General features: G+C 42.0%; 3 protein-coding genes and 1 long non-coding RNA gene across 16 annotated transcripts in view; 2 read left to right on the forward strand and 2 right to left on the reverse strand.

Annotated features, from left to right (window-relative positions):
- The window catches only part of LOC106610073 (zinc finger protein 214), an 844,054-nt gene that overhangs the window by 154,038 nt on the left and 662,912 nt on the right, over positions 1–27,104 (forward strand). The gene's annotated exons all lie outside the window — the stretch shown is intronic.
- LOC106610072 (neurotrophin receptor-interacting factor homolog) overlaps positions 1–27,104 on the reverse strand; it is a 437,457-nt gene that overhangs the window by 126,330 nt on the left and 284,023 nt on the right. The gene's annotated exons all lie outside the window — the stretch shown is intronic.
- On the forward strand, positions 6,126–9,283 carry LOC106610157 (uncharacterized). The gene is made up of 3 exons (XR_001329859.2): positions 6,126–6,462; positions 7,602–7,878; positions 8,721–9,283. It is a non-coding gene; the product is annotated as an uncharacterized lncRNA (long non-coding RNA).
- LOC106610115 (zinc finger protein 287-like) lies at positions 19,251–24,189 on the reverse strand. The gene is made up of 3 exons (XM_014209285.2): positions 23,675–24,189; positions 23,211–23,341; positions 19,251–23,030 (listed from the first exon to the last, which is right to left on the reverse strand). The coding sequence occupies exons 1-3, from the start codon at positions 23,931–23,933 to the stop codon at positions 21,744–21,746; spliced, it is 1,677 nt and encodes a 558-aa protein (XP_014064760.2). The 5' UTR covers positions 23,934–24,189; the 3' UTR covers positions 19,251–21,743.

Raw genomic sequence — 27,104 nt, forward strand, 5'->3', positions numbered from 1 at the left:
TGAATAATTTATACAGTAAATTTCACAACACTTACGGAAGAACTGTACAAATGCACATTTTGGTAACAGAATTATGGTAAAATCTCCCTCTGTTTTTTTTATGCAACCATTTTTTCCAAAAACTTAAATATCTGCTCTGACTTAAGATTCAAAGATGTCTGCAGAAATAATGGGGTGTCAGCTATGACATGACACGCTGAGATTGAAGAAATGCCTTTTGGTTATTGAATTACAGTATCTGAAGTTAACAGAATTACATCATGGGTCCCTGATCTGTACTACGCAGAAATGCATAATTATGGATATGAATATCATTCTCTTCATTATATCCTGAATAGGTACCCTAAGGTGGAGAAATATGTGTATTCTACACACTGGCTATTATTCTAATGAGCTCCGCCCCCAAACAAGACCACCTTTGGTTGATCAGGACGACGAAATTTGAAACCTTCATAGATGTCTGTTTCACAAGTTTGGACAGTACAGTGTGTTCTACTGTAGTTTTCCCACGGCAGTCATTTAGCGGCGCGCCACGGCAAAAAAATATGCCACATGAAAAAGGCGCACATTGAAGACGCTAGAACAGTTCACATTTAATTTCCTCTGCAAACAAAACGAGTAACGACGAACAAAACCAGGCATTCCCATACTAGAATAGCTTATCTATTTACTAGTTGGCTTGTTGTGCGTACTATTTGAGATAAATATTCTATTATGTAGGATTGGGCGATATTTGGGGAGACCTCTTCTACGATATGCTACTCCAAATATCACAATATAAAATTTAATTATATCGTCCCAACCCTACTCTCAAGGCACATTCAAGTTGCGACTTGCGAGTGCCATCGAGAGGGAAACATGCACTGACAAGCAGTCAATGCCCAACCATTCATAATGCACTCGCGGGGGAAATGGTTTTAATGGCCTTTGTTAAAAAGAGGGGGTTCCTAGATTTCCATTCCTACTTTATTTATTTCTCAACTCCTAAATATGCGCGAACTGCACCATTTTGAAACCGAGTTTTTAGCAGTGGTAAGTTACTGCTTCACAATGAGTCCATAGCGGAGAGTGGGGCTGAATGAACACGGATCAATTGTAGGGTAACTTTGGGTAAAAACTCACCCTACCTCAAAATCATTTTTGTTGAGTGGCTTAAATTGTGATGAGACAGATGTTTTTGTTGAGAAAGAGTAGTGGCATCCAGGGAAAGTGTTGGGAGAAGAAATTGTAACATGAAGTGGTTTCTGTGAAAAGTACTGGTCAGGGGAGCGATTACCCCTGCTGGCGTTTTACCCCAACAGGTAGGCCTGCAAATATAGAAAATGCGCTGTACAGTTCACTTTTTTCTCTCTTGAAAATTTACTGAATAATTGTTTTTCTTCAACATTTAGGCTATTCATTTATTTTTGAATATTTAGGCCTTTTGAACAGTATGTGATGATTTGCTCTCTCGTCGCGTCAAACCACCGTTCTCCAGATCCTAGAAAATGTCCATATACACTAAAAGCTTATTTCTCTCAAATTTTGTGCACAAATTTGTTTACATCCCTGTTAGTGAGCATTTCTCCTTTGCCAAGATATGCTACACCTGGCAGGTGGATAGATTATCAAGAAGCTGATTAAGCAGCATGATCATTAAAGGTGCACTTTGGCCACTCAAATATGTGCAATTTCGTCACAACACTAACACAGATGTCTCACGTTTCAAAGGAGAGTGCAATTGGCATGCTGACTGCAGGAATGTCCACCAGAGCTGTTGCTCAAGAATTGAATGTTAATTTCTCTACAATAAGCTGCCTCCATCGTTTTAGAGAATTTGTTAGTATGTCCAAACACAGAACACGTGTAACGACGCCAGCCCAGGACCTACACATCCAGCTTATTCACCTGCGGGATTGTCTGAGACCAGCCTCCCCGACAGCTTATGAAGCTGTGGGTTTGCACAACTGAAGAACTTCTGCACAAACTGTCAGAAACCATCTCAAGGAAGCTCATCTGCGTGCTCATCTTCCTCACCAGGGTCTTAACCTGACTGCAGTTCGGCGTCGTAAACGACTTCAGTGGGCAAATGCTCATCTTTGATGGCCACTGGCTGGAGAAGTGTGCTCTTCACGGATGAATCCTGGTTTCAACTGTACCGGGCAGACGGCGTATATGGCGTTGTTTGGGCAAGCGGTTTGCTAATGTCAACATTATGATGAGTGCCCCATGGTGGCGGTGGGGTCATGGTATGGGCAGGCGTAAGCTACAGACAATGAACACAATTGCATTTTATCAATGGCAATTTGAATGCACAGAGATACCGTGACAATGTCCCAGTTCTTCCATGCCCTGCATACTCACCAGACATATCACCCATTGAGTATGTTTGGGATGCTCTGGATCGACGTGTACAACAGCGTTTAAGTTCCTGCCAATATCCAGAAACTTTGCACAGCCATTGAAGAGTGGGACAACATTCCACAGGCCACAATCAACAGCCTGATCAACTCTATGCGAAGGAGATGTGTCACGATGCATGAGGCAAATGGTGGTCACACTGGATACTGACTGGTTTTCTGATCCACGCCCCTGCCTTTAAAAAAAAAAGGTATCTGTGACCAACAGATGCATGTCTGTATTCCCAGTCATGTGAAATTAGGATCTAATGGATTTAGTTCAATTGACTGATTTCCTTATATGAACTGTAACTCAGTAAAATCTTTGTTCAGTGTATAAACTGCATTACACTTATGAGTGCACCACTCTTTTGTGCTATTAGAAGTATCAAACTAAAGCACTAGTTCCTTTGTTTAGTAGAAAGAATGTGCTTTATTTTACAAGTTTAATTCATTGTAATAGGCTACCTGTTGGTTTGGCATGGGCCCTCAGATCCTCAAAGGGTTCTACAGCTGCACCATTGAGAGCATCTTGACTGGCTGCATCACTGCTTGGTATGGCAACTGCTTGGCATCCGACTGCAAGGCGCTACAGAGGGTAGTGTATACGGCCCAGTACATCACTGGGGCCGAGCTCCCTGCCATCCGTTGGTGTCGGGCAAGCAGTTTTGCTAGCGCACGCACTTCACACCTCATGTAATCGGTCATTGCATTGGTTAGTCCCGTTTTGGAGTCATGCTATATTCGGAAAATGATCCATTGTATTGCTTAACCAATAACTGTAGCAATTATGATTTAAGTTTGTCTATCAGATTTCCTTTTAGTGTCTATAACAATGATCTAGCCATGTAGCCGCTTAGTGTGCATTGGTATGGTTTCTCTCCAATTGGGTGTGCTGGGGTATTCTGGGTATATAAGCCCGTTCTTTACCGTTATCAGTAGAACTGCTGTGAAGATGGAGAACTTAACGTGTTGCTAAACAAAATCTCAGTTGAGTGAGTTTTTTTTGGCCTGTTATAGGCTTTATGCGTTTTGCCTTTCGTAGCCATTTAGTTGCTATTGCATGATATTGTTCTTTATTTTGACCTCTTGCCCTTTTTGTCATTTGTCGACTGCAAAAGGCTACCAGGATGTAATTGTTGGATACATTCTGAGCCATTTTTGTAAATATTCACCTTGTAAAGTGCACTTGTAAATAAAACCTTACATTTTGGACCATATTTTTTTCTATGGTTCTCTTGTGCTCAAACTCTCCTGTTAGACTGCCGGATCCCGTGATATCGTAACACAGTAGTTGAAACAAAAAACAATTGTGTAGCCTATTTGGCGCGTGTACAGTTAGGCCCTAAAGCTTGGCTTATGTATATAATAAAACAAAGAAGCCAATAGATATGAATTGCTGCATTGTTTTCTCTAAATTCAACCCGCCCACACAATATTTCATGACACTAAATCCACCCGCCCGCCGGATATAACCACGAGCAATGCGGTTATGAGTCAACCCGCACATCACTAGCCTACATTATATTCACTGTGTTTATGCAAGTTTTTGGGGCCATAAAATTCATCAATATGATGCTAGGATCCTGTTGCTGAAGCAGCAGCTACTCTTCCTGGGGACCACACAAAACACAGTACATTCGGAAAGTATTCAGACCCCCTTCGCCTTTTCCACATTCTGAAATGGATTAAATCGTTTTTTCCCCCCTCATCAATCTACACACAATACCCTATAATGACAAAGCAAAAACAGGTTTTTAGAAATGTTGGTAAATGTATTAAATAAAAACTGAAATGTAACATTGGCATAAGTATTCAGACCCTTTACTCAGTACTTTGTTGAAGCACTTTTGACAGCGATTACAGCCTCGAGTCTTCTTGGGTATGACGCTACAAGCCTGGCACACCGTACTTGGGGAGTTTCTCCCATTCTTGTCTGCAGATCCTCTGTCAGGTTGGAAATGGAGCGTCGCTGCACAGCTATTTTCAGGTCTCTCCACCGATGTTTGGTCGGGTTCAAGTCCGGGGTCTGGCTGGGCCACTCAGACTTGTCCCGAAGCCACTCCTGCGTTGTCTTGGCTGTGTGCTTAGGGTCGTTGTCCTGTTGGAAGGTGAACCTTCGCCCCAGTTTGAGGTCCTGAGCGCTCTGGAACACGATTTCATCAAGGATCTCTATGTACTTTGCTCCGTTCATCTTTTCCTCAAACATGACTAGTCTCCCAGTCCCTGCCACTGAAAAACATCCCCACAGCATGATGCTGCCACCACCATGCTTCACCGTAGGGTTGGTGCCAGGTTTCCTCCAGATGTGATGCTTGGCATTCAGGCCAAAGAGTTCAACCTTGGTTTCATCAGGCCAGAGAATCTTGTTTCTCATGGTCTGAGAGTCCTTTAGGTGCCCTTTGGCAAACACCAAGCGGGCTGTCATGTGCCTTTTTCTAAGGAGTGGCTTCTGTCTGGCCACTCTACCATAAAAGGCCTGATTGAACTACTGCAGATATTGTTGTCCTTCTGGAAGCTTCTCCCATCTCCACAAAGGAACTCTGAAGCTCTGACAGTGACCATCGGGTTCTTGGTCACCTCCCTGACCAAGGCCCTTCTCCCCTGATTGCTCAGTTTGGCCTGGCAGCCAATTCTAGAAAGAGTCTTGGTGGTTCCAAACTTCTTCCATTTAAAAATAGAGGCCACTCTGTTATTGGGGATCTTCAATGCTGCAGAAATATTTTGGTACCCTTACCCAGATCTGTGCCTCAACACAATCCTGTCTTAGAGCTCTACGGACAATTCCTTGGACATCACGGCTTAGTTTTTGCTCTGACATGCACTGTTAACTGTGGGACCTTGTTTAGACAGGTGTGTGCCTTTCCAAATAATGTCAAATCAATTGAATTTAACACAGGTGGACTCCGATCAAGTTTTAGAAACATCTCAAGGATGATAATTGTGAACAGGATGCGCTTGAGCTTAATTTTGAGTCTCAGAGCAAAGGGTCTGAATACTTAAGTAAATAAAGTATATTTTTAATTTTTAATACATTTGCAAAAATATCTTAACTTGTTTTCGCTTTGTAATTATGGGGTATTTTGTGTAAATTGATTAGGGGGAAAAATGTATTTAATTTTAGAATAAGGCTGTAATGTAACAATGGGAAAAAAGGGAAGGGGTCTGAATACTTTTCGAATGCACTGTACATGTAAGCAAGTGAATAGCTGAGGAAAGAATTGCTGAAATAACAGGCCACATTTGATTTACAAAGTAACACATTTTTTATACAACACTATTACACTAACCTCTATCACAATAACGTGCTGTGGTGAAGTTCCACTCCCCTCATCAACAGTGATTGGTTGGTCATCTCTCCATGTATTGTGTTCAGCTGGCTTCACAACCCTCCTGTGGCCTCCAGTGAGATGTCCTTCACCTGAGAGAGTGATTGGGGGAAAAGAGGTGGTTAGGTTAGCTATGGTCATTGCACAGCAGTACACTAATGACACTGTCTAGAATTGGCCAGGATGTAAGGTAACACTTCTCATAACTTCTTGGTATACTATTTATTGAACGAAATGCAGTAAATAAAGAAACTAGTTAGAATGTGATATTGTTGTGCAAGATGGCTTAGTAATCAGGGAGATTATTGCATACTATCTAAAAAACTGACCAAGGCCCAATTCCGGTTAACCATATCTGTGATAAACATCTGTGGTAAACACAAGTCACACATGCGCATAGGGGAAAGGGCCTACCTCTTGCCATTCCTCTGTATCTGTCGACGATCTTGACACTTCTGGGACGACTGGCGAGGACGCGCTCCCGTGCCACCTTCAGTTCCAGTAGCTGTAGTTTCCTCCGCAATGTCCTGTTTTCTTTCTGGCTTTGTGTTATTTCCAAACGAAACACTGCATAGTCGTCGTCTACGAGTTTACAGATCTCTGCCACGGCTGCATTCGCCAGCACCTCCATGATGGAGGCTATTTGAGTGTGAAAAACCATACATTTATCCATTGTTCGCTAGCCAACGTTAGCAGTTACCGAGAACAATTATCAACCAAGTCCCGTCTCCAACGTGAATTAAACACTACCTGGTGTAAGTATGTTATGCTGTTAAATGAGTCATATTTTTAATTACAATGTGTTAATGCACAGCTAAAGAACGACAAACGCTAATGTGGAAATTATTCTTGGCCACTATTCACTTCCGTTTACACTGAGAGAAAGGATCTTATTGGTTGGCATTGTAGCTGAAAGGGTGTGGTTAAATTAAGTTATGCGCGCTGTTCTTTGAATTACCGTACTGCTTATTACGTTACAAATCAAATGTACTATGATCATTATATTTCAAGCTCAGCGCAGACTTGTTTAGAAAAAACTGTTAGCAAGAATAGTGTAGAAAATAAATTACTTTATTCGAGCTACATCACCTCAGTAAGGTAAATATTAAACTGTCCTTGTCCTAGCCTTGGTTTACTGTTGCTCTAAAAACAGGTATTTACACAAACCTGTTTCAAATAATTAGTTAATAAGGGGTGTGTGGTTAATTACCCTCATACCCCAAGACACTTCACATGATAACTATAATATCAGCTAAAGAATGGTTCCCAGATATCCCCTGCGTAAAACTCAAGCCACACCACTACGATTTCTCTCCATTGTGGACACTCCTATGTCTGTTAACATTAGTCAGGAAGGAGGTCTTGTATGAGAGTTTACACTTGTAGGGCCTCTCCTTGGTGGGAACGGTCTGGTGCTCCTTCACATACTGTAGTTTGCATTAGCAAATCACTTCCCACACGTGCGGCAGGCATACGGCTTGTCAGTGTCCATCCTATTGCTTAGCCTCCCACGCTGTGATCCAATGACACCAGAGGTAGAAGCAGGAGCCACCACCCTCAGGTGGTTAGTCTTTGAGCTCCCTCCTTAACCTCTAGCCATTGTTTGGGTGTTGTTGGGATTGTGTGCTGTGTTGTAGGCTACGTGCTTCTTCTGGTGAACGCTCAACCTGACCCTGTCTTTATTGGTGGGGTAACCATGAGGCAACTGAGGAAGGCTAGACCCAGGTCCAGGCTTTCTTTGAACCCATTCACCAGGCATTAGACAAGATCCTGAAGGAGAAGAAATGCTTCCTGTTAGACTCCCACCTGGGGGAAACTCCCACCACTCTGTGAAGGCTAGAGCCAAAGATGACCTGCTCAGTTCATCATCGATACTGTGGTATTTGTATCATAGGAACAGGAGGGTCTCTCTCTATCAGCCTCAGGCCCTGCTTCATCACTGCACTGAGACTGTGAAGAGAAGGGTCTGGGCTGCAGACTGGATCCCTGACTGGAGCCTCTGTCTCTCTGATGTCCACCTGTCCACTGGTTGTGTTCTATGTGGTGGTGGAGTCTCTGTCCCTCGCGGTTCAGACACGGAAACGAAAAGGGACGGCTCCTGATCCGGGGCCAGTGTTTATGATCAGCCGCTTCAGAGGTCCAGTCTCTCCCGCCATCAACACTGGATATCAGTAGGTCCTCATTGACTGCAGACTGTAAACACAAATTTAACAGAAAAGCATAAAAGTTTATATAAGAAACTCTTTGCTGTACACACAGAAACATGATATTAGGAAATGTTAACTACTGTCAAGCCCCATCTTGAACACTGTGATTTAAGTACCTAACAATATTGAGCCATTGGAGTTTATTATGGGGGAAAAAAAGTCAATGTGTTGATTAAAGAATTAAGTATAACGTTTTGGTTCGACTGAGATAAGGGAAACTCAGTCCCTGCAATGATACAAAAATAACCAAGTCATTCAGCACAGTCAATTTTGTATTTAATTTCAACAAAATGGTCATACTCACATAACGTTAAGTATAGTACTTTTATTGCACAAAACGATACGTGACAAGTAGAATAACTTCTCACTATGGTAACAGTAAACATTTTCTATAAATCTGGTACCTGACTTGCCTTGTTAAATAAAAAAATGAACCCTAATTGCTCCAGGGTCGCCATCAATAATGGCTGATCCCTGGCCGTGACCCCAGGCCCCAAGGGTGTCTCAGGGGGAGTTGGGATAGACACAAAACATAACCCCCCCAGCATCAAACAACAGGACAAGGTTGTCACTTTTCATTAGTGAATCATTTTTAGACACCATCACATCAACCATCACCATATCATCTACTCTGCCTCATCATACTCATTCTTTTCTCAGTTCACCTCATCCAGTTCCCTACTACATCCTAAACTAACAGAATTAACTACAAACTAACTAGTACTACATTACATCACTATACTACTGTTGTGTGCATTTTCTGCTGGTGTATCCTGAATCTACTCTCCGTGTACCTCTTTCCACAGTGCGTGCAGGTGAATGGCCTCTATCCCGTGTGGACCTTCAGGTGCATCTTCAGCTGGTGCAGGTGGAAGAACACCCTTTCACACCGGGGGCAGCTGTAGGATTTCTCCCGTGTGAACCCTCTGGTGTCTCTTCAGATTGAACGAGTGGGAGAAACTAGCCTGGCACAGGTGGCAGCCAAACTGTTACTCCCCCATGTGCATCCTCTGGTTGATCTCCATGTGTTTGGGAAAACTGAAAGCTTTTCCACAGAATGAACACGAGAGTCGCTTCTCTTGTGTGTGTTGTAGGGTCCATGTTCCAGTTGATAGATTCTATAGAAGGCAGGCTGAAGGCAGCACCTGTTAGGGGGTTAACCTGAGGCCCCATCAGTCTCTCTGAATCACAACTATAGGAGCAGGACGGAGCACCACTAGCAGAGAGGCGACTACAGGATGCTGGCCCTCTAGGCAGAGTTGCAAAGAAAAAGCCATATCTTAGACTGGCCAATAAAAAGAAAAGATTAAGATGGGCAAAAGAACACAGACACTGGACAGAGGAACTCTGCCTAGAAGGCCAACATCCTGGAGTCGCCTCTTTACTGTTGACGTTGTTTTGTGGGTACTATTTAATGAAGCTGCCAGTTGAGGACTTGTGAGGCGTCTGTTTCTTAAACTAGACACTAATATACTTGCTCAGTTGTGCAGCGGGGCCTCCCACCCCTCTTTCTATTCTGGTTAGAGCCAGTTTGCGCTGTTCTGAGAAGGGAGTAGTACACAGCGCTGTACAAGATCTTCAGTTTCTTGGCAATTTCTCGCAAGGAATAGCCTTCATTTCTCACAACAAGAATAGACTCACGGGTTTCAGAAGAAAGTCTTTCTGGCCATTTTGAGCCTGTAATCAAACCCACAAATGCTAATGCTCCGCATACTCAACTCGTCTAAAGTCCAGTTTTATTGCTTCTTTAATCAGAACAACAGTTTTCATCTGTGCTAACATAATTGCAAAAAGGGTTTTCTAATGATCAATTAGCCTTTTAAATGATAAACTTGGATTAGCAAACACAACGTGCCATTGGAACACAGGAGTGATTGTTGCTGATAATGGGCCTCTGTACACCTATATAGATATTCCATTAAAAATCAGCCGTTTCCAGCTAAAATAGTCATTTACAACATTAAATGTCTACACTGTATTTCTGATCAATTATGATATTTTAATGGACAAAAAAAGTTCTTTATTTTCAAAAACAAGGACATTTCTAAGTGACCCAAAACTTTTTAACAGTAGTGTATGCTGAGCACTTGTTGGCTGATTTTCCTTCACTCTGCGGTCCAACTCATCCCAAATCATCTCAATTGGGTTGAGGTTGGCTGATTGTGAAAAACAAATTATAGTCCCACTAAGCGCAAACCAGATGGGATGGCGTATCGGTGCAGAATGCTGTGGTAGCCATGCTGGTTAAGTGTGCCTTGAATTGTAAATAAATCACAGACAGTGTCACCAGCAAAGCACCATCACACCTCCTCCATGCTTCACGGTGGGAACCACACATGTGCAGATCATCCGTTTACCTACTCTGCGTCTCAAAGACACAAAAGTTGGAACCAAAAAGCTGAAATTTGGACTTCTCGGAACAAAGGACAGATTCACAGGTCTAATGACCATTGCTCGTGTTTCTTGGCCCAAGCAAGTCTTTTCTTCTTATTGGTGTCCTTTAGTAGTGGTTTCTTTGCAGCAATTCGACCGTGACGGCCTGATTCACGCAGTCTCCTCTGAACAGTTGATGTTGAGATGTGTCTGTTATTTGAACTCTGAAGCATTTATTTTGGCTGCAATCCGAGGTGCAGTTAACTCTAATTAACTTATCCTCTGTAACTCCTTCCTTTCCTGTGGCGGTCTTCATGAGAGCCAGTTTCGTAATAGCGCTTGAAGAAACTTTCAAAGTTATTTAAATTTTCTGGATTGACTGACCATGTCTTAAAGTAATGATGGACTGTCATTTCTCTTTACTTATTTGAGCTGTTCTTGCCATAATATGGACTTGGTCTTTTACCAAATAGGGCAATTGTCTGTATACCACCCCTACCTTGTCACAACACAACTGATTGGCTTAAACTCATTAAGAAGGAAAGAAATTGCACAAATTAACAAGACACACCTGTTAATTGAAATGCATTCCAGGTGACTACCTAATGAAGCTGGTTGAGATAATGCCAAGAGTGTGCAAAGCTGTCAAGGCAAAGGGTGGCTACTTTGAATAATCTAAAATACAAAATCTATTTAGATCTGTTTAACACTTTTTTGGTTACTACATGATTCCATATGTGTTCACTTTTATTCTACAATGTAGAAAATAGTAAAAATAAAGAAACTCCTGAATGAGTAGGTGTCTCAACTTTTGACTGGTACTGTATGTGTACCGTAAATTCCGGACTATAAGCCGCAACTTTTTTCCCACGCTTTGAACCCGCGGCTTAAACAATGACTCGGCTAATATGGATTTTTCCCGCTTTCATTTATTTATTTTTTTTAAAACACACTCTGTGACGTGCTCAGTTTTTTGGCGGCATGAAGCTTTCATTAGACCAATGAAATTGCCGAACGGGTTAAGGTCAAACAACTTTTTTGTTTACTGTTTAGATTAAATCGAGCGCTCTCAAACTTCCCATCATTCTGATTACGGTAGTCATTTTGTCACCCTCATCATGGCAAAGACACGGAGAAATGCATGTGATGCAGCTTTCAAGTTGAAGGCGATTGATCTGGCTGTTGGAAAAGGAAATAGAGCTGCTGCACGGGAGCTTGGTCTTAATGAGTCGATGACAAGACGTTGGAAACAGCAGCGTGAGGAATTGACTCAGTGCAAAAAGACAACTAAAGCTTACTGCACTTTTTTTTTTTGTTACAAGCCGTGTTTCGTTAAAGCCTATTTATTTTTGTTACAAGCCGTGTTTCGTTAAAGCCTGTGTGAAGTTCATTTGTTTCAATGTACGGGTAGGCACCTGCGGCTTATAGACATGTGCGGCTTATTTATGTTCAAAATAATATATATTTTTAAATTCAGTGGGTGCGGCTTATATTCAGGTGCGCTTAATAGTCCGGAAATTACGGTAGTTATATTTAGAAAATGTGTATGCAGAATAGGGTGAGATCAGATGTTACGTATATTAACGGGGGTCTCAAACAAATTCTTAAACAATTGTAATTTTCATTCTATTTAACATTAAGTTTTAAATACACCATATGAAAACCACACATCTCAACAAAAAATCTGCATCCATTTTCTCATTAAGTGTTTTGGGGAAAAAATTAAGTAGTTCAAAATTGATGGAATGTATTGTTTTTCTACACACAATACACCATAATGACAAAGTGAAAACATGTTTGGACATTTTAGCAAATTTATTGAAAATGAAATAGATATCTCATTTACATAAGTATTCACACCCCTTTGCTATGACACTGAGCTGAGGTCTACAGACGATGCAATCGCCATAACACTGCGCACTGCCCTATCCCATCTGGACAAACGGAATACCTATGTAAGAATGCTGTTCATTGACTACAGCTCAGCATTCAACACCATAGTACCATCCAAGCTCATCATTAGGCTCAGATTGTTAAGCAGCCATCACAAACACAGATAGGCAGCAGCCTCTGTACAGACTTGAAATCATTGGCCACTTTAATAAATGGATCACTCGTCACTTTAAAACCTACAGGATCGGTGGGTCCCCCGCTGGACAGTTGAGCTAACGTAGGCTAATGCATTTAGCATGAGGTTGTAAGTAACAAGAACATTTTACAGGACATAGACATTTCTGATATTGTCAGAAAGCTTAAATTCTTGTTAATCTAACTGCACCATCCAATTTACAATAGCTATTATAGTGAAATAATACCATGCTATTGTTTGAGGAGAGTGCACAGTTATGAACTTAAAGTTATTACTAAACCAATTAGGCACATTTGGGCAGTCTTGATACAACATTTTGAACAGAAATGCAATGGTTTTTTGGATCAGTGTAAAACGTTGCACATTCACTGCTGCCATCTAGTGGCCAAAATCTAAATTGTGCCTGGGCTGGAATAATACATTATGGCCTTTCTCTTGCATTTCAAAGATGGTACAACAAAAAATACAAAAAAACGCATGTTTTTTTCTTTGTATTATCTTTTACCAGATCTAATGACTTATATTCTCCTACATTCATTTCACATTTCCAAACTTCAAAGTGTTTCCTTTCAAACCGGTATCAAGAATATGCATATCCTTGCTTCAGATCCTGAGCTACAGGAAGTTAGATTTGGGTATGTCATTTTAGGCGAAAATTGTAAAAGGGCTTAAGATGTTTTAATAATGCCACTTTAATAATGTTCACATATCTTGCATTACTCATCTCATATGTACAGTTGACGTCAGACGTTTACATACACCTTAGTCAAATACATTTAAACTCAGTTCACAATTCCTGACATTTAATCCTAGTAAAAATTCCTTTTTTAGGTCAGTTAGGATCACCACTTCATTTTAAGAATGTGAAATGTCAGAATAATAGTAGAGTGATTTATTTCAGATGTTATTTCTTTCATCACATTCCCAGTGGGTCAGAAGTTTACATACACTAATTAGTATTTGGTAGCATTGCCTTTAAATTGTTTAACTTGGGTCAAATGTTTCGGGTAATCTTCCACAAGCTTCCCACAGTAAGTTGGGTGAATTTTGGCTCATTCCTCCTGACAGAGCTGGTGTAACTGAGTCAGGTTTGTAGGCCTCCTTGCTCGCACACGCTTTTTCAGTTCTGCCCACAAATTTTCACTATAGGATTGAGGTCAGGGCCTTGATGGCCACTCCAATACCTTGACTTTGTTGTCCTTAAGCCATTTTGCCACAACTTTGGAAGTATGCTTGGAGTCATTGTCCATTTGGAAGACCCATTTGCGACCAAGCTTTAACTTCCTGACTGATGTCTTGAGATGTTGCTTCAATATAGCCACACAATTTTCCTTCCACATGATGCCATATATTTCGTGAAGTGCACCAGTCCCTCCTGCAGAAAAGCACCCCCACAACATGATGCTGCCACCCCCGTGCTTCACTGTTGGGATGGTGTTCTTCGGCTTGCAAGTCTCCCCCTTTTTCCTCCAAACATAACGATGGTCATTATGGCCAAACAGTTCTATTTTTGTTTCATCAGACCAGAGGACATTTCTCTAAAAAGTACGATCTTTGTCCCCATGTGCAGTTTCAAACCGTAGTCTGCCTTTTTTATGGTGGTTTTGGAGCAGTGGCTTCTTCCTTGCTGAGTGGCCTTTCAGGTTATGTCGATATAGGACTTGTTTTACTGTGGATATAGATACTTTTGTACCTGTTTCCTCCAGCATCTTCACAAGTCCTTTGCTTTTATTCTGGGATTGATTTGCACTTTTCGCACCAAAGTATGTTCATCTCTAGGAGACAGAACTCATCTCCTTCCTGAGCAATATGACAGCTGTGTGGTCCCATGGTGTTTATACACTGCTCAAAAAAATAAAGGGAACACTAAAATAACACATCCTAGATCTGAATGAATGAAATAATCTTATTAAACACTTTTTTCTTTACATAGTTGAATGTGCTGACAACAAAATCACACAAAAATAATCAATGGAAATCCAATTTATCAACCTTGGATTTGGAGTCACACTCAAAATTAAAGTGGAAAACCACACTACAGGCTGATCCAACTTTGATGTAATGTCCTTAAAACAAGTCAAAATGAGGCTCAGTAGTGTGTGTGGCCTCCACGTGCCTGTATGACCTCCCTATAACGCCTGGGCATGCTCCTGATGAGGTGGCGTATAGTCCCCTGAGGGATCTCCTCCCAGACCTGGACTAAAGCATCCGCCAACTCCTGGACAGTCTGTGGTGCAACGTGGCGTTGGTGGATGGAGCGAGACATGATGTCCCAGATGTGCTCAATTGGATTCAGGTCTGGGGAACGGGCGGGCCAGTCCATAGCATCAATGCCTTCCTCTTGCAGGAACTGCTGACACACTCCAGCCACATGAGGTCTAGCATTGTCTTGCATTAGGAGGAACCCAGGGCCAACCGCACCAGCATATGGTCTCACAAGGGGTCTGAGGATCTCATCTCGGTACCTAATGGCAGTCAGGCTACCTCTGGCGAGCACATGGAGGGCTGTGCGGCCCCCCAAGGAAATGCCACCCCACACCATGATTGACCAACCGCAAAACCGGTCATGCTGGAGGATGTTGCAGGCAGCAGAACATTCTCCACGGCGTCTCCAGACTCTGTCACGTCTGTCACGTGCTCAGTGTGAACCTGCTTTCATCTGTGAAGAGCACAGGGCGCCAGTGGCGAATTTGCCGATCCTGGTCTTCTCTGGCAAATGCCAAACGTCCTGCACGGTGTTGGGCTGTAAGCACAACCCCCACCTGTGGACGTCGGGCCCTCATATCACCCTCATGGAGTCTGTTTCTGACCGTTTGAGCAGACACATGCACATTTGTGGCCTGCTGGAGGTCATTTTGCAGGGCTCTGGCAGTGCTCCTCCTGCTCCTCCTTGCACAAAGGCGGAGGTAGCGGTCCTGCTGCTGGGTTGTTGCCCCCCTACGGCCTCCTCCACGTCTCCTGATGTACTGGCCTGTCTCCTGGTAGCGCCTCCATGCTCCGGACACTACGCTGACAGACACAGCAAACCTTCTTGCCACAGCATTGATGTGCCATCCTGGATGAACTGCACTACATGAGCCACTTGTGTGGGTTGTAGACTCTGTCTCATGCTACCACTAGAGTGAAAGCACCGCCAGCATTCAAAAGTGACCAAAACATCAGCCAGGAAGCATAGGAATTGAGAAGTGGTCTGTGGTCACCACCTGCAGAACCACTCCTTTATTGGGGGTGTCTTGCTAATTGCCTATAATTTCCACCTGTTGTCTATTCCATTTGCACAACAGCATGTGAAATTTAAGTGGACAGTTTGATTTCACAGAAGTGTGATTGACTTGGAGTTACATTGTGTTGTTTAAGTGTTCCCTTTATTTTTTGGAGCAGTGTACTTGCGTACTATTGTTTGTACAGATGAACGTGGTACCTTCAGGCATTTGGAAATTGCTCCCAAGGATGAACCAGGCTTGTGGAGGTCTACAATTTTTTGAGGTCTTGGCTGATTTCTTTTGATTTTTCCATGATGTCAAGCAAAGAGGCACTGAGTTTGAAGGTAGGCCTTGAAATACATCCACCTCCAACTGACTCAAATTATGTCAATTAGCCTATCAGAAGCTTCTAAAGCCATGACATCATTTTCTGGAATTTTCCACGCTGTTTAAAGGCACAGTCAACTTAGTGTGTGTAAACTTCTGACCAACTGGAATTGTGATCAGTGAATTATAAGTGAAATAATCTATCTGTAAACAATTGTTGGAAAAATTACTTGTGTCATGCACAAAGTAGATGTCCTAACAGACTTGCCAAAACGATAGTTTGTTAACAAGAAATTTGTGGAGCGGTTGAAAAATGAGTTTTAATGACTCCAACCTAAGTGTATGTAAACATCTGACTTCAACTGTAGATAGGGAGAGATTATGTGAGAAGGTTAGAGGCGCTGGTTGGGGTTTGGGTGGTGTAGTGGGGGGAGGAATGTGGTGTCTTGGGCTTTATTTCACTTTCTTGGAGGAACAGGACTAATGAGAATTTAATGCAGGTAGGCCGTGATTGGCCTCACACTCCAGTACAGTAGGTGACAGTGTATGCACCTAAATGTTGGATGTGATCTGCCAATCCAATCTCAAAGAAGTGTCTGTCAGAGCAGAAACTATACCAGGAAGTCCAACAAATTGTCCATAGATCTGTGAGATATATCTATGGAAGGTTATAAAACAATTTCTAGAGTGTTGAAAGTTTCCAAGAGCATAGTGGTCTCCGTCATTGGGACATTGGAAAAAAATATGGAACAACCGAGACTCTGCCAACAGCTGGCTGTCTGACCAAACTAGAAAGAAGAACCTTGGTCAGGGAGGTGACCAAGAACCCAATGACCACTTTGACAGAACTACAGAGTTCCTTGGCTGAGATGGGAGCACCTGCCAGAAGGACAACAATCTCTACAGCACTTAACCAATATGGGCTTTATGGGAGAGTGGCCAGACGGAAGCCACTCCTGAGAAAAAGGCACGACAGACAGCACGCCTGGAGTTTGCAAAAAGGCACGTGAAAGACTCAGAGCATAAGGCAAAAGATTCTGTGGTCTGATGAGAAACATTTTACTCTTTTGCCTGAATTTTAAACTTATACACTGTATAAGTATACAAAACATTAAGAACATCTGCTATTTCCATGACAGACTGACCAGGTGAAAGCTAGGATCCCTTATTGATGTCACTTTTTAAATCCACTTCAATCAGTGTAGATAAAGGAGAGGAGACGAGTTAAATAAGTATTTTTAGGCCTTTAGACAATTGAGACATGGATTGTGTACAGTACCAGTGAAAAGTTGACACACCTACTCATTCAAGGGTTTTTCTTAATTCTTACTATTTTCGACATTGTAGAATAATAGTGAACACATGGAATCATGTAGTAATCAAAAAAGTGTTAAACAGATTCTTCAAAGTAGCCACCCTTTGCCTTGATGACAGCTTTGCATTCTCTCAACCAGCTTCATGAGGTAGTCACCTGGAATGCATTTCAATTAACAGATGTGTCTTGTTAAGAAGGAAAGAAATTCCCCAAATTAATGCCTTTGAGCCAAATCAGTTGTGTTGTGACAAGATAGGCGTGGTATACAGAAGATAGCCCTATTTGGTAAATGACCAAGTCCATATTATGGCAAGAACAGCTCATAAGCAAAAGAGAAACAAAATGTCTATCATTACTTTAAGACATGAAGTTTAGTCAATCCAGAAGATGTCAAGAACTTTAAAAAAAAGTTTCTTCAAGTGAAGTCGCAAAAACCATCAAGTGCTATGATGAAACTGTTTCTCATGAGGACCGCCACAGGAAAGGAATACCCAGAGTTACCTCTGCTGCAGAGGATAAGTTCATTGGAGTTACCAGCCTTAGAAATTGCAGCCCAAATAAAAGCTTCACAGAGTTCAAGTAACTCAACTGTTCAGAGGAGACTGCGTGAATCAGGCCATGGTCGAATTGCTGCAAAGAAACCACTACTAAAAGGACACCAATAAGAAGAAGAGACTTGCTTAGGCCAAGAAACACGAGCAATGGACATTAGACCGGTGGAAATCTGTCCTTTGGTCTGATGAGTCCTAATTTGAGAAACAAAAATCTAACAGCCGTGTCTTTGTGAATCGCAGAGTAGGGGAACTGATGATCTGCGCATGTGTGGATCCCACCGTGAAGCATGTAGGAGGTGTGATGGTGCTTTGCTGGTGACACTGTCTGCGATTTATTTAAAATTCAAGCACACTTAACCAGCATGGCTACAGCAGCATTCTGAAGGGAAATGCCATCCCATCTGGTTTGTACTTAGTGGGACTATAATTAGTTTTTCAACAGGACAATGACCCAACACACCTCCAGGCTGTGTAAGGGCTATTTGACCAAAAAGGAGAGTGATGGAGTGCTGCATCAGATGACCTGGCCTCCACAATCACCCAACCTCAACCCAAATGAGATGGTTTGGGATGAGTTGTACTGCAGAGTGAGGGAAAAGCAGCCAACAAGTGCTCAGCATATGTGGGAACTCCTTCAAGACTGTTGAAAAAGCATTCCAGGTGAAGCTGGTTGAGAGAATGCCAAGAGTGTGCAAAGCTGTCATCAAGGCAAAGAGTGGCTACTTTGAAGAATCTAAAATATTTTGATTTGTTTAATGCTTTTTTGCTTACGACATGATTCCATACGTATTATTTCATAGTTTTGATGTCTTCACTATTATTCCACAATGTAGAAAATAGTAAAAATTAAGAAAGACCCTTGAATGAGTAGGTGTGTCCAAACTTTTGACTGGTACTATATGTGTGCCATTCAGATGGTTAATGGGCAAAACAGACAATTTAAGTGTCTTTGAATGTGGTATGGTAGTAGGTGCCAGGCGCACCGGTTTGTGTCAAGAACTGCAACGCTGCTAGGTTTTTCACGCTCAACAGTTCTGTGTGTATCAAGAGTGATCCACCACCCAAAAGACAGCCAACCAACCAATGCTTCCCACACAATTGTGGGAAGTATTGGAGTCAACATGAGTCAGCATCCATGTGGAATGCTTTCGAAACCTTGTAGAGTCCATGCCCCGACGAATTGAGGCTGTTCTGAGGGCAAAAGGGGGGGGTGCAACTCAATATTAGGAAGGTGTTCGGTATGCTCAATGTATATCACACAATGTCTGGATGCAATATTCTACCCAGGGGTATTCAACTCTGAAATCTATTATTCCAAATGCATCTTTGGATATTTTCTGCTAATAATGCAGGGTTTGATCTAAACGTCAAACTATCGAGTGAAATGGTTGCTTTCTATAACCTTTTTCATGTGCAGTGCCAATTTATCTTACCATTTCTACCGGTCTGCGTGCAAGTTATGACTTTCATATGCACATTTTCGTGGAACAGTTTAATTTAAAATATAATAACATTCAAATCATTGTCATGTGGTTAATCTAAATTCTAATCTAAATCAAAATGATCTAAAAGTTCAAATGAATCTAATGCAAGAGCGCCTGCCTCTGCAAAATGGACACATTGTATGATACACCTTGAGCCATTGGCAGCTAAAGAACTTAATGCAGAGATAGGCCTATATACCAAATGCAAGGCACTACAAGTCCATACACCATGGCAACCCTGCAAGCTATGGGTATTGATCATGTTCCGGCCTCAATTAGAAAAGGGGACCGTCTTAAACAGCTAAACCAAAGGGAAGGTTTTTGGATTTACAAACTACAGGCCACTAAGTACCCAGGTTTAAATGAAAAATATGGATTTCTCACCTTTCCTGTAGGGTCGTGATAGGTCCATTTGCTGTCATCTAGTGGACATTTTGCTCTATTGCCCTCAGCTATGTCTAGATTGTTGTTGTCTATGTTTGCTGTGTTCTAGTGCGCTATGGAATAGATCGCTTTCCTATTCTTGGCACTTTGCCCAGTCATATTTAAGGTTAGAACTACCTTTCTAGGCATTCTGTTGCTTCTAGCTTGGAGTTTAAGTTTTTGATAAAATATACTATAGTATTTCACTTTTTAATGTGTATAGTATTTCTTACTAGGTGTTGTCCAATCAATTTTGTAACCACTCCCTCTTCAAATTAGGGCTGTTTGGAAAAAACTGTTCAAGAGAACATTGTATTATCATTTCTTTGTACTCCCTGATGAAGGCCATGCAGCTGAAATGCGTCAGATAAAAAAAAAAAACATTGTTTCCATACAAATAAAGGCATTTTCATTAATTATATGAAGTGTGCCTTGGTCCTCCTTTCTTTTTGATAACCAATGCAAGTAACTTCTAGTTAAAAATAGCCTACATAAAAATAGCCTACATAAAGCCAACAAATAAAAATATTTCAGATAGAAAATATCCTGATAAAAATAAGTCTCCTATCCAATCACATTGGCTACGCATAGCAGTTTGTTCATGTTCTTTCAATCGCATTTCTCTCTCTACTCCGCCTGTCTGCAAAGAACTTGAAACATTGTATCAACTGGGTCCGGTCTGAATCTCCCACTTGCAAACTTGCAGCATTGTATCAACCATTCTGGGCCCTCAGAGTTTCTCGTGCCAGTGAGTTCCGTACAGAGCCAGCTCTATTTGCGCAAAGGATAACAATTAATCAGGTATTTTATTATGTCATGCTCTGATCCAGTGAAAACAATTTTCCCTTTCACGCCTAGGCTCCGTGGTTATCGGAAGGGAGAGAGCTGGAAAGATTTTTCAAATACATTAGCTAGGTTTCCATCCAATTGGCGACAGATTTTCATGTGAATATTCTAAAATCTGCATAAAAACAATATGCACATTTTACAACCAGAGGGGTGTTTCCTGTTTAAATGTCACATGCACAAGTACAGTAAAGGCCTTTCTTGTTGCAGATAACAGGTAGTATGTGATGAGGTAGTGCACATAAAAATTACTTTTGTGGTTAAATTCCCATGTGCCGATAAATTGGTTTCGATCCTATTCTCAATTTTACTGATGGCACGTGCGCTCTAGCCAACAACACGCAGATAAAGTGTGGGTATATAGTCTACGTGATAAGATTATTATGGACAAAATAGCTTATTTTGATCTGTTAAACAGCACCCAAGCATCAATCATTATGTCACCAGAGTAAGACCCTCAATATTTATTGGAAAGGAGCATCAAGCTCATCACTTGAACCACCCTGTGAAGTTCATCATCATTTATTTCATCTGTAGTCTAATAAACTACATGCTTTCCCGAGTCGTAGTGGGAGGACCACACAACATATCCTTGTGTGACTCCAAGTTTATTTCGATATGATTATTATATCAATATTTGCGCATAAAAGCGTTTCTACCACCATTTCTCGCATTATAAATTTTACTGACAAAGATCCCACCTTGTTTAACGTATTTTGTTTTGTCGACATCTGGAAAGTTTACCGACAAACTTGCTGTTTCCATCAGGCCTGTTGTGAATATTTTTATCCGACATGTAATTTACTTACATAAAAGGGTTCGATGGAAACCTGGTTATTGTGGAACTACTGTCATTCTTAATAATGTAAAAACAGACTTTGTTTAAGCTACTTGCTGTTTGAGGAGAAGAAAAAAATTACTTTGAGAAGCTCCCTAGCTCATTAGTGGCAGTGAGTTAAGACAATCAGAAATAGTATCAGACATCCCCAAATGAGCACATTTATACATTTGCGCACAGGCCAGGTAGCCTAGACCTACTTCTATGTGTAATCAGGTGAGTGTCCATACACAACATTGACAGGAGCGGCTCCAAACAAAACAACGAATAAATAGCCATTTAGGGAAAACCAACGCAATTTAGAAACTAATGCAAGTTCACCGATTTCCTCCATTTTATCAAATTGCTTGTCGCGCCTTATGTTAACAATATCTGGTCTATGTTATAGAGTGGAATGTTTTTTCTGCTGGTGTATCCTGAGGAAGTTCCTCTCTGAGAACCTCTTGCGTATAGACAAAATGCTTTTCTCCCATATGGACCTTCAGGTGCATCTTCAGCTGGTGCTGGTGGGAAAACCTCTTCTCACACTGGGGGCAGCTGTAGGATTTCTCACCTGTGTGGACCGTCTGGTGCCTCTTCAGGCTTGATGAGTGGGAGAAGTGCATGTGACACTGGCTACAGCTGAAGGGTTTCACCCCTGTGTGGACCCTCTGGTGCCTCTTCAGGTTGCAAGCCTGGGCGAAGCGCATGTGACACTGGGAACAGCTGAAGGGTTTCACCCCTGTGTGGACCCTCTGGTGGATCTCCACCTTCTGGGGGCAGCTGAAGCCTTTGTTACAGAACATGCAGAGGAACCGTTTCTCTTTACTATTGCCTGATGTGGCTCCCCCTCTCTGAGCCTGGGCTCTAGCCCTGTCATTTGAGTTCAATACCTGATTGAAAAGGACGCGGCCGTGTGAATCGGAAGGCCCCATCGACGTGGACACTGGCTCACAATCCCTGAGTGCGTGGAAAGGGGAGTGGGTCGCAATATTTGTATTTGTCTCCAAGCTTTCCCTGTAATTTAAGAAATCTCTGCCTTGTGAGTGATCTTCTCCTAAGTGAGTCTCGTCTACATTCCATGTGGGAGGAGCGTCGCCCTCCACTTTCACAGTTACCTCATCTACAACTATAACCTCCACTTTCTTAGCTAGGCACCCTTCAGGGTATACACTACTACTGTACTGGTTCCAGTCCCCTCTAGACAGATCAGTCTGTGTCTCTAAACCCAAGGGCATGTTGTCAGGGTCCATCTCTGTAGTGTAAGAACAAGACGGATCATTACCAGATTCTAACACATCACCTGAGTCCCGATGGGAATGAACCATCCTCGGGCTTGGGTTACCGTAAAGTAAATACTCTGAGCCAGGAGCAGAAGGACAGCCCAGTGGCCCCAGCTCCAGTCTCTCTGGATCTGGTCCGTGGTCAGATCCTGTGTGTAAGAGCCTTTGTGTTTCTGTGACTGTCTCTGACTTGAGGATGGCGTCTGGTGTTCCACTGGCCTCTGTAATGCTGCATCGGGTCTTGGACTGGAGCGTGGAAGCAGTTGAGAGTTCTTCCATGGCTACAGAGTTCGACACTCCAGCCGCTGCTTCAGTCTGGATGTTTCTGCTGTGTAGTGGGTCCTCCTCTCCGTCAGACCTCTCATGCTTGACCCCAGGACCTGCACCCTCTGCATCTGCAGACTGACACAAGAAGAGGGGACGTTATTACCGGAACATGAGTTGAATCGGTTAACAATGTTGTAGGGAAGTCTCACAATCTCCCTTATGGCAGATAATGTAAGCAGATGAATAGCTGAGGAGTCTTTCTGAAATAAGAGCTACATTTGATATGTAATTTTAATGTAACACTATTACACTGACCTCTATCACGATAATGTGCTGGGTTGAGGTTCCACTCCCCTCATCAACAGTGATTGGTTGGTCATCTCTCCATGTATTGTGTCCTGCTGGCTTCACAAAGCTCCTGTGGCCTCCAGTGAGATGTCCTTCACCTGAGAGAGTGATTGGGGGGAAAGACGTGGTTAGGTTATTAGGTACCGTCAATGCTCAACTGTATAATGTACACTAGTGACAGTTTTGACACTGTCTAGAAGGATGTAAATTAACACTTTGCATAACTTCTTGTTATACTATTTGTAGATCGATTGATGATGTTCCATGCATCACATTGTTTTCGATGATTAAATACCAGGAAATGCAGTAAATCAATCTGGTTAAATCAAAGTGCGTCTTTGTGCAAGATCTCTAAGTAATCAGGGGAATAGGATACTATCCAAAATTATGGGTAATACATCTGAACACATGCGCGGGGGACGGAAATGCACCTCTTTCCATTCCTCTGTATCGGTCGACGATCTTGACACTACTGGGACGACTGGCGCAGACGCGCTCCCGTGCCACCTTCAGTTCCAGAAGCTGTAGTTTCCTCCGCAATGCCCTGTTTTCTTTCTGGCTTTGAGTTATTTCCAAACGAAACACTGCATAGTCGTCGTCTACGAGTTTACAGATATCTGCAACAGCTGCATTCGCTAGCACCTCCATGATGGAGGCTATTTGAGTGTTAAAAACCATACAATTAGCCATTCTTAGCTTTACCTAAATAACATCTATCAACCAAGTCCTGTCTCCAACGCGAATTAAAAACGAACTGTTCATGTGGTAAGTATGTGATGCCGGACAGTTAAATTAGTCATATTTTGAGTTCCATGGTGTTAATTAACGTCTAAATAAAAAAGCTAATGTGAAAATTGTTCTGTCATTGTTTACTTCCGTTTACACTGAAGAGAAAGGTTGCTATTGGTAGGCGCCATTGTTCAAAGGGTGTGGCTAAATGAAAAGGGAATGCGCGCTGTTTTCATGTATCTGATTTATTGGCGTTCAAGCAAGCAGAAATCCGGCATTAAGACGTAGAACCGTGATAAGTCTCTCACCTCGTGGACAGGTGTCTTTTATACAGGTAACGAGTTCAAACAGGTGCAGTTAATACAGGTAATGAGTGGAGAACAGGAGGGCTCCTTAAAGAAAAACTAACAGGTCTGTGAGAGCCGGAATTCTTACTGGTTGGTAGGTGATCAAATACTTATGTCATGCAATAAAATGCAAATTATTTACTTAAAAATCATACAATGTGATTTTCTGGATTTTTGTTTTTAGATTCCATCTCTCACAGTTGAAGTGTACCTATGATAAATTACAGACCTCTACATGCTTTGTAAGTAGGAAACACTGCTGATTATGCAGGTTATCAAATACTTGTTCTCCCCACTTACATTCGAATAAAGAACACTATCACGTTGTGTTTCACCATTTATTAAGTATGAAGACAAATAGCAAAAGGTGTCTCAGGCAGTATTTTAAGTATCTAAATATAGTGTAACCTACCAGTGTATACAAAGAGAAGTGCCATGGGAGGCACAATCTTACAATGTTGCAGACCAGAAATGAGAGCTTCACCATCTATGTCAAAATCCAGAGCTTCTGATGGAGATTGTAGAACTGTAGTCAATACATGCGTCAGTGTTCCCCTCTAACAAAATGATCCCACCCTGGTCACCAATGTAGCCAACTGATTTAGAGCGAGTGAAGTGCCTTAGCGGAATGCAATTTAAGATTTCTCGTCGCTGGACCACACAGCTTGGGCTCCTGACAGGGGCAATAGAATTCTTATCACTGCATGTTACAATTGTAAAACAATCTGTTTGTCACCTCGTCAAACTGATTCTATATTGAATTTAGTCTTCGAGATGCTTTTCTTTTGGAATATTTTATTTTTGCATTTTCCAATTAAGAACATTCAAAACAAAAGTGAAAAGATTGACAAAGTGACTAACAGACGAGCGTAACAAAAAAATACAAATAATAATTATATATACAAACACAATAAGTCATAATAAAGAGTAAAATAAAAAATGAGACTTTGGTTCATATGGTCACCTGCCGTAAGCTACATATTATACATTACGTGTGAAACATTATATAAGGATTTTATAGAGATTCAATCAATGTGATGTGGGGGGAGATTCTCCATATAGTCAAAAGGTTGCCAAATTCTGTAGAATGACTAACTTATTCCTCAAGCAGTAAGTGATTTTCTCCAGTGGGATACAACTATTAACTTCCGATAGCCACATTGCAACTGGCAGGGGGGAATCCGATTTCCATTTCAAGGCAATACATTTCTTGGCAATCGCTAGCAATATTTCTGTTAGCTTTATAGTATGGCTTTGCCTAAGATTGGTGTTAGTAAAGTTACCCAGTAGACAGACCTCCGGGTCTAAAGGGAATGCAACCCCGTGAATTGAGGATATGGTATCGCATACCCCCTGCCAGAAACCGTGTAGTTTTGAACACTGCCAAGTGGAATGGAGGAATGTTCTTTCATCTGAGCCACATCTAAAACACAGGGAGGAGATATCAGGGTTGAACTTGTGTAGTCTAGATGGGGTGATAGAGCTGATGGAGGAAATTAAACTGGATCAGTCTGTATCTGGAGTTCAATGTGGATGTAACACCATCCCTGCCTAGGTCACTCCATAGGCCCTCATCAAGATCAATACCCAGATCTTTTTCCCATCTAAAGTCAGGGTTTATCTAGCTCAGGCAGTGTTAGTCTTGACATAAGAGCATCGTAAACACTGGAAATGGTCTTGAATAGTGGTTGGTCTGCATGGCAGAGTTGTTCAATAGGTGACATCTTAGGTAGGTTCCATTGTCCCTTGAGTCACCCTAATAAAGTTTCGTAGTTGTATGTAGCTAAAGAAGTCCCTGTTAGACAAGTGGTATTTCTGTTTCAGCTGATCGAAAGACATAAGAACTCCCTCTTCATAAATGTTACAGAAGAGTGATACCCCTATCAGACCATGGTCGAAAGTTACTATTCTGGAAAAACATAGGAATCAATCTATTGTTCCATAGAGGGGTTTTAGGGGAAAGAAATCCCTCTCGTCTGAACAGCTCATGCCGTTTGCACCATGCCAGGACAGAATGTATGATTAAAGGGTTGTCTGTGATGGTTGTTATAGATTCTGTCCCATTTGTAAAACAATTCTGCCCCAGTGTCATCATTTACCTCAAGCTTTTCAATATTCAACCATGAGGGAGAGGGACCATTGTCAAACCTCTGAGCCAGAAATCTAGACTGTGCAGCCCGGTAGTACATTCTAAAATTGGGGAGGTTTAAGCCCCGTTTATCCGGGCCAACCCTAGGAGTTTTGCCGTGCCAGATAGACCGTCTGGTCAGCTTGTCGAGAGAGGAAAATAATGCTGCGGGCACAGGAATAGGGAGAGATTGAAACAAATTTAGAAATCTGGGCAGGACATTCATTTTAATTACATTAATTCTACCCAGTAGTGAGGCAAATCCATCCATTTACACAGGTCACCCTCCACCTTTTGCAACAAACTGGCCAGATTGAGTTTATAGAGGTTGTTCAGGTTACCATCCACTATTATGCCCAAATATGTGAAGCCCATAGGCGACCATCTAAAAGGAAACTTGTGCTTGATGGTATGATGGTCAAAGACAGACAACGGTAAGATTTAGCTTTTATCAAAATTGACCTTATATCCAGAGAAAGAACTATAACACTGTAGTAGGATCTGCAAGTGAGAGGAGGAGTGTTCTGGGTTTGTTAGAAATAAGATAAGGTCGTCCGCAAAGAGTGATAACTTATGGGTATGGGGGCCCACCTCAAAGCCATGCATGTCAGGGCACGTTCTAATGGCCTCAGCCAACGGTTCGATGGCGAAGAGGTG

The sequence above is a fragment of the Salmo salar genome, chromosome ssa08 (genome assembly GCF_905237065.1).
Source record: "Salmo salar chromosome ssa08, Ssal_v3.1, whole genome shotgun sequence".
NCBI lineage: Eukaryota > Metazoa > Chordata > Actinopteri > Salmoniformes > Salmonidae > Salmo > Salmo salar.

Coding starts and splice junctions, on each gene's coding strand:
- LOC106610115 (XM_014209285.2), bottom strand. CDS start 23,933: ATGGCTAATTGTATGGTTTTTAACACTCAAATAGCCTCCATCATGGAG. Junction 23,342..23,674: donor ATACAGAGGAATGGAAAGAG/GTGCATTTCCGT, acceptor TCACTCTCTCAG/GTGAAGGACATCTCACTGGA. Junction 23,031..23,210: donor AGCACATTATCGTGATAGAG/GTCAGTGTAATA, acceptor TTCTTGTGTCAG/TCTGCAGATGCAGAGGGTGC.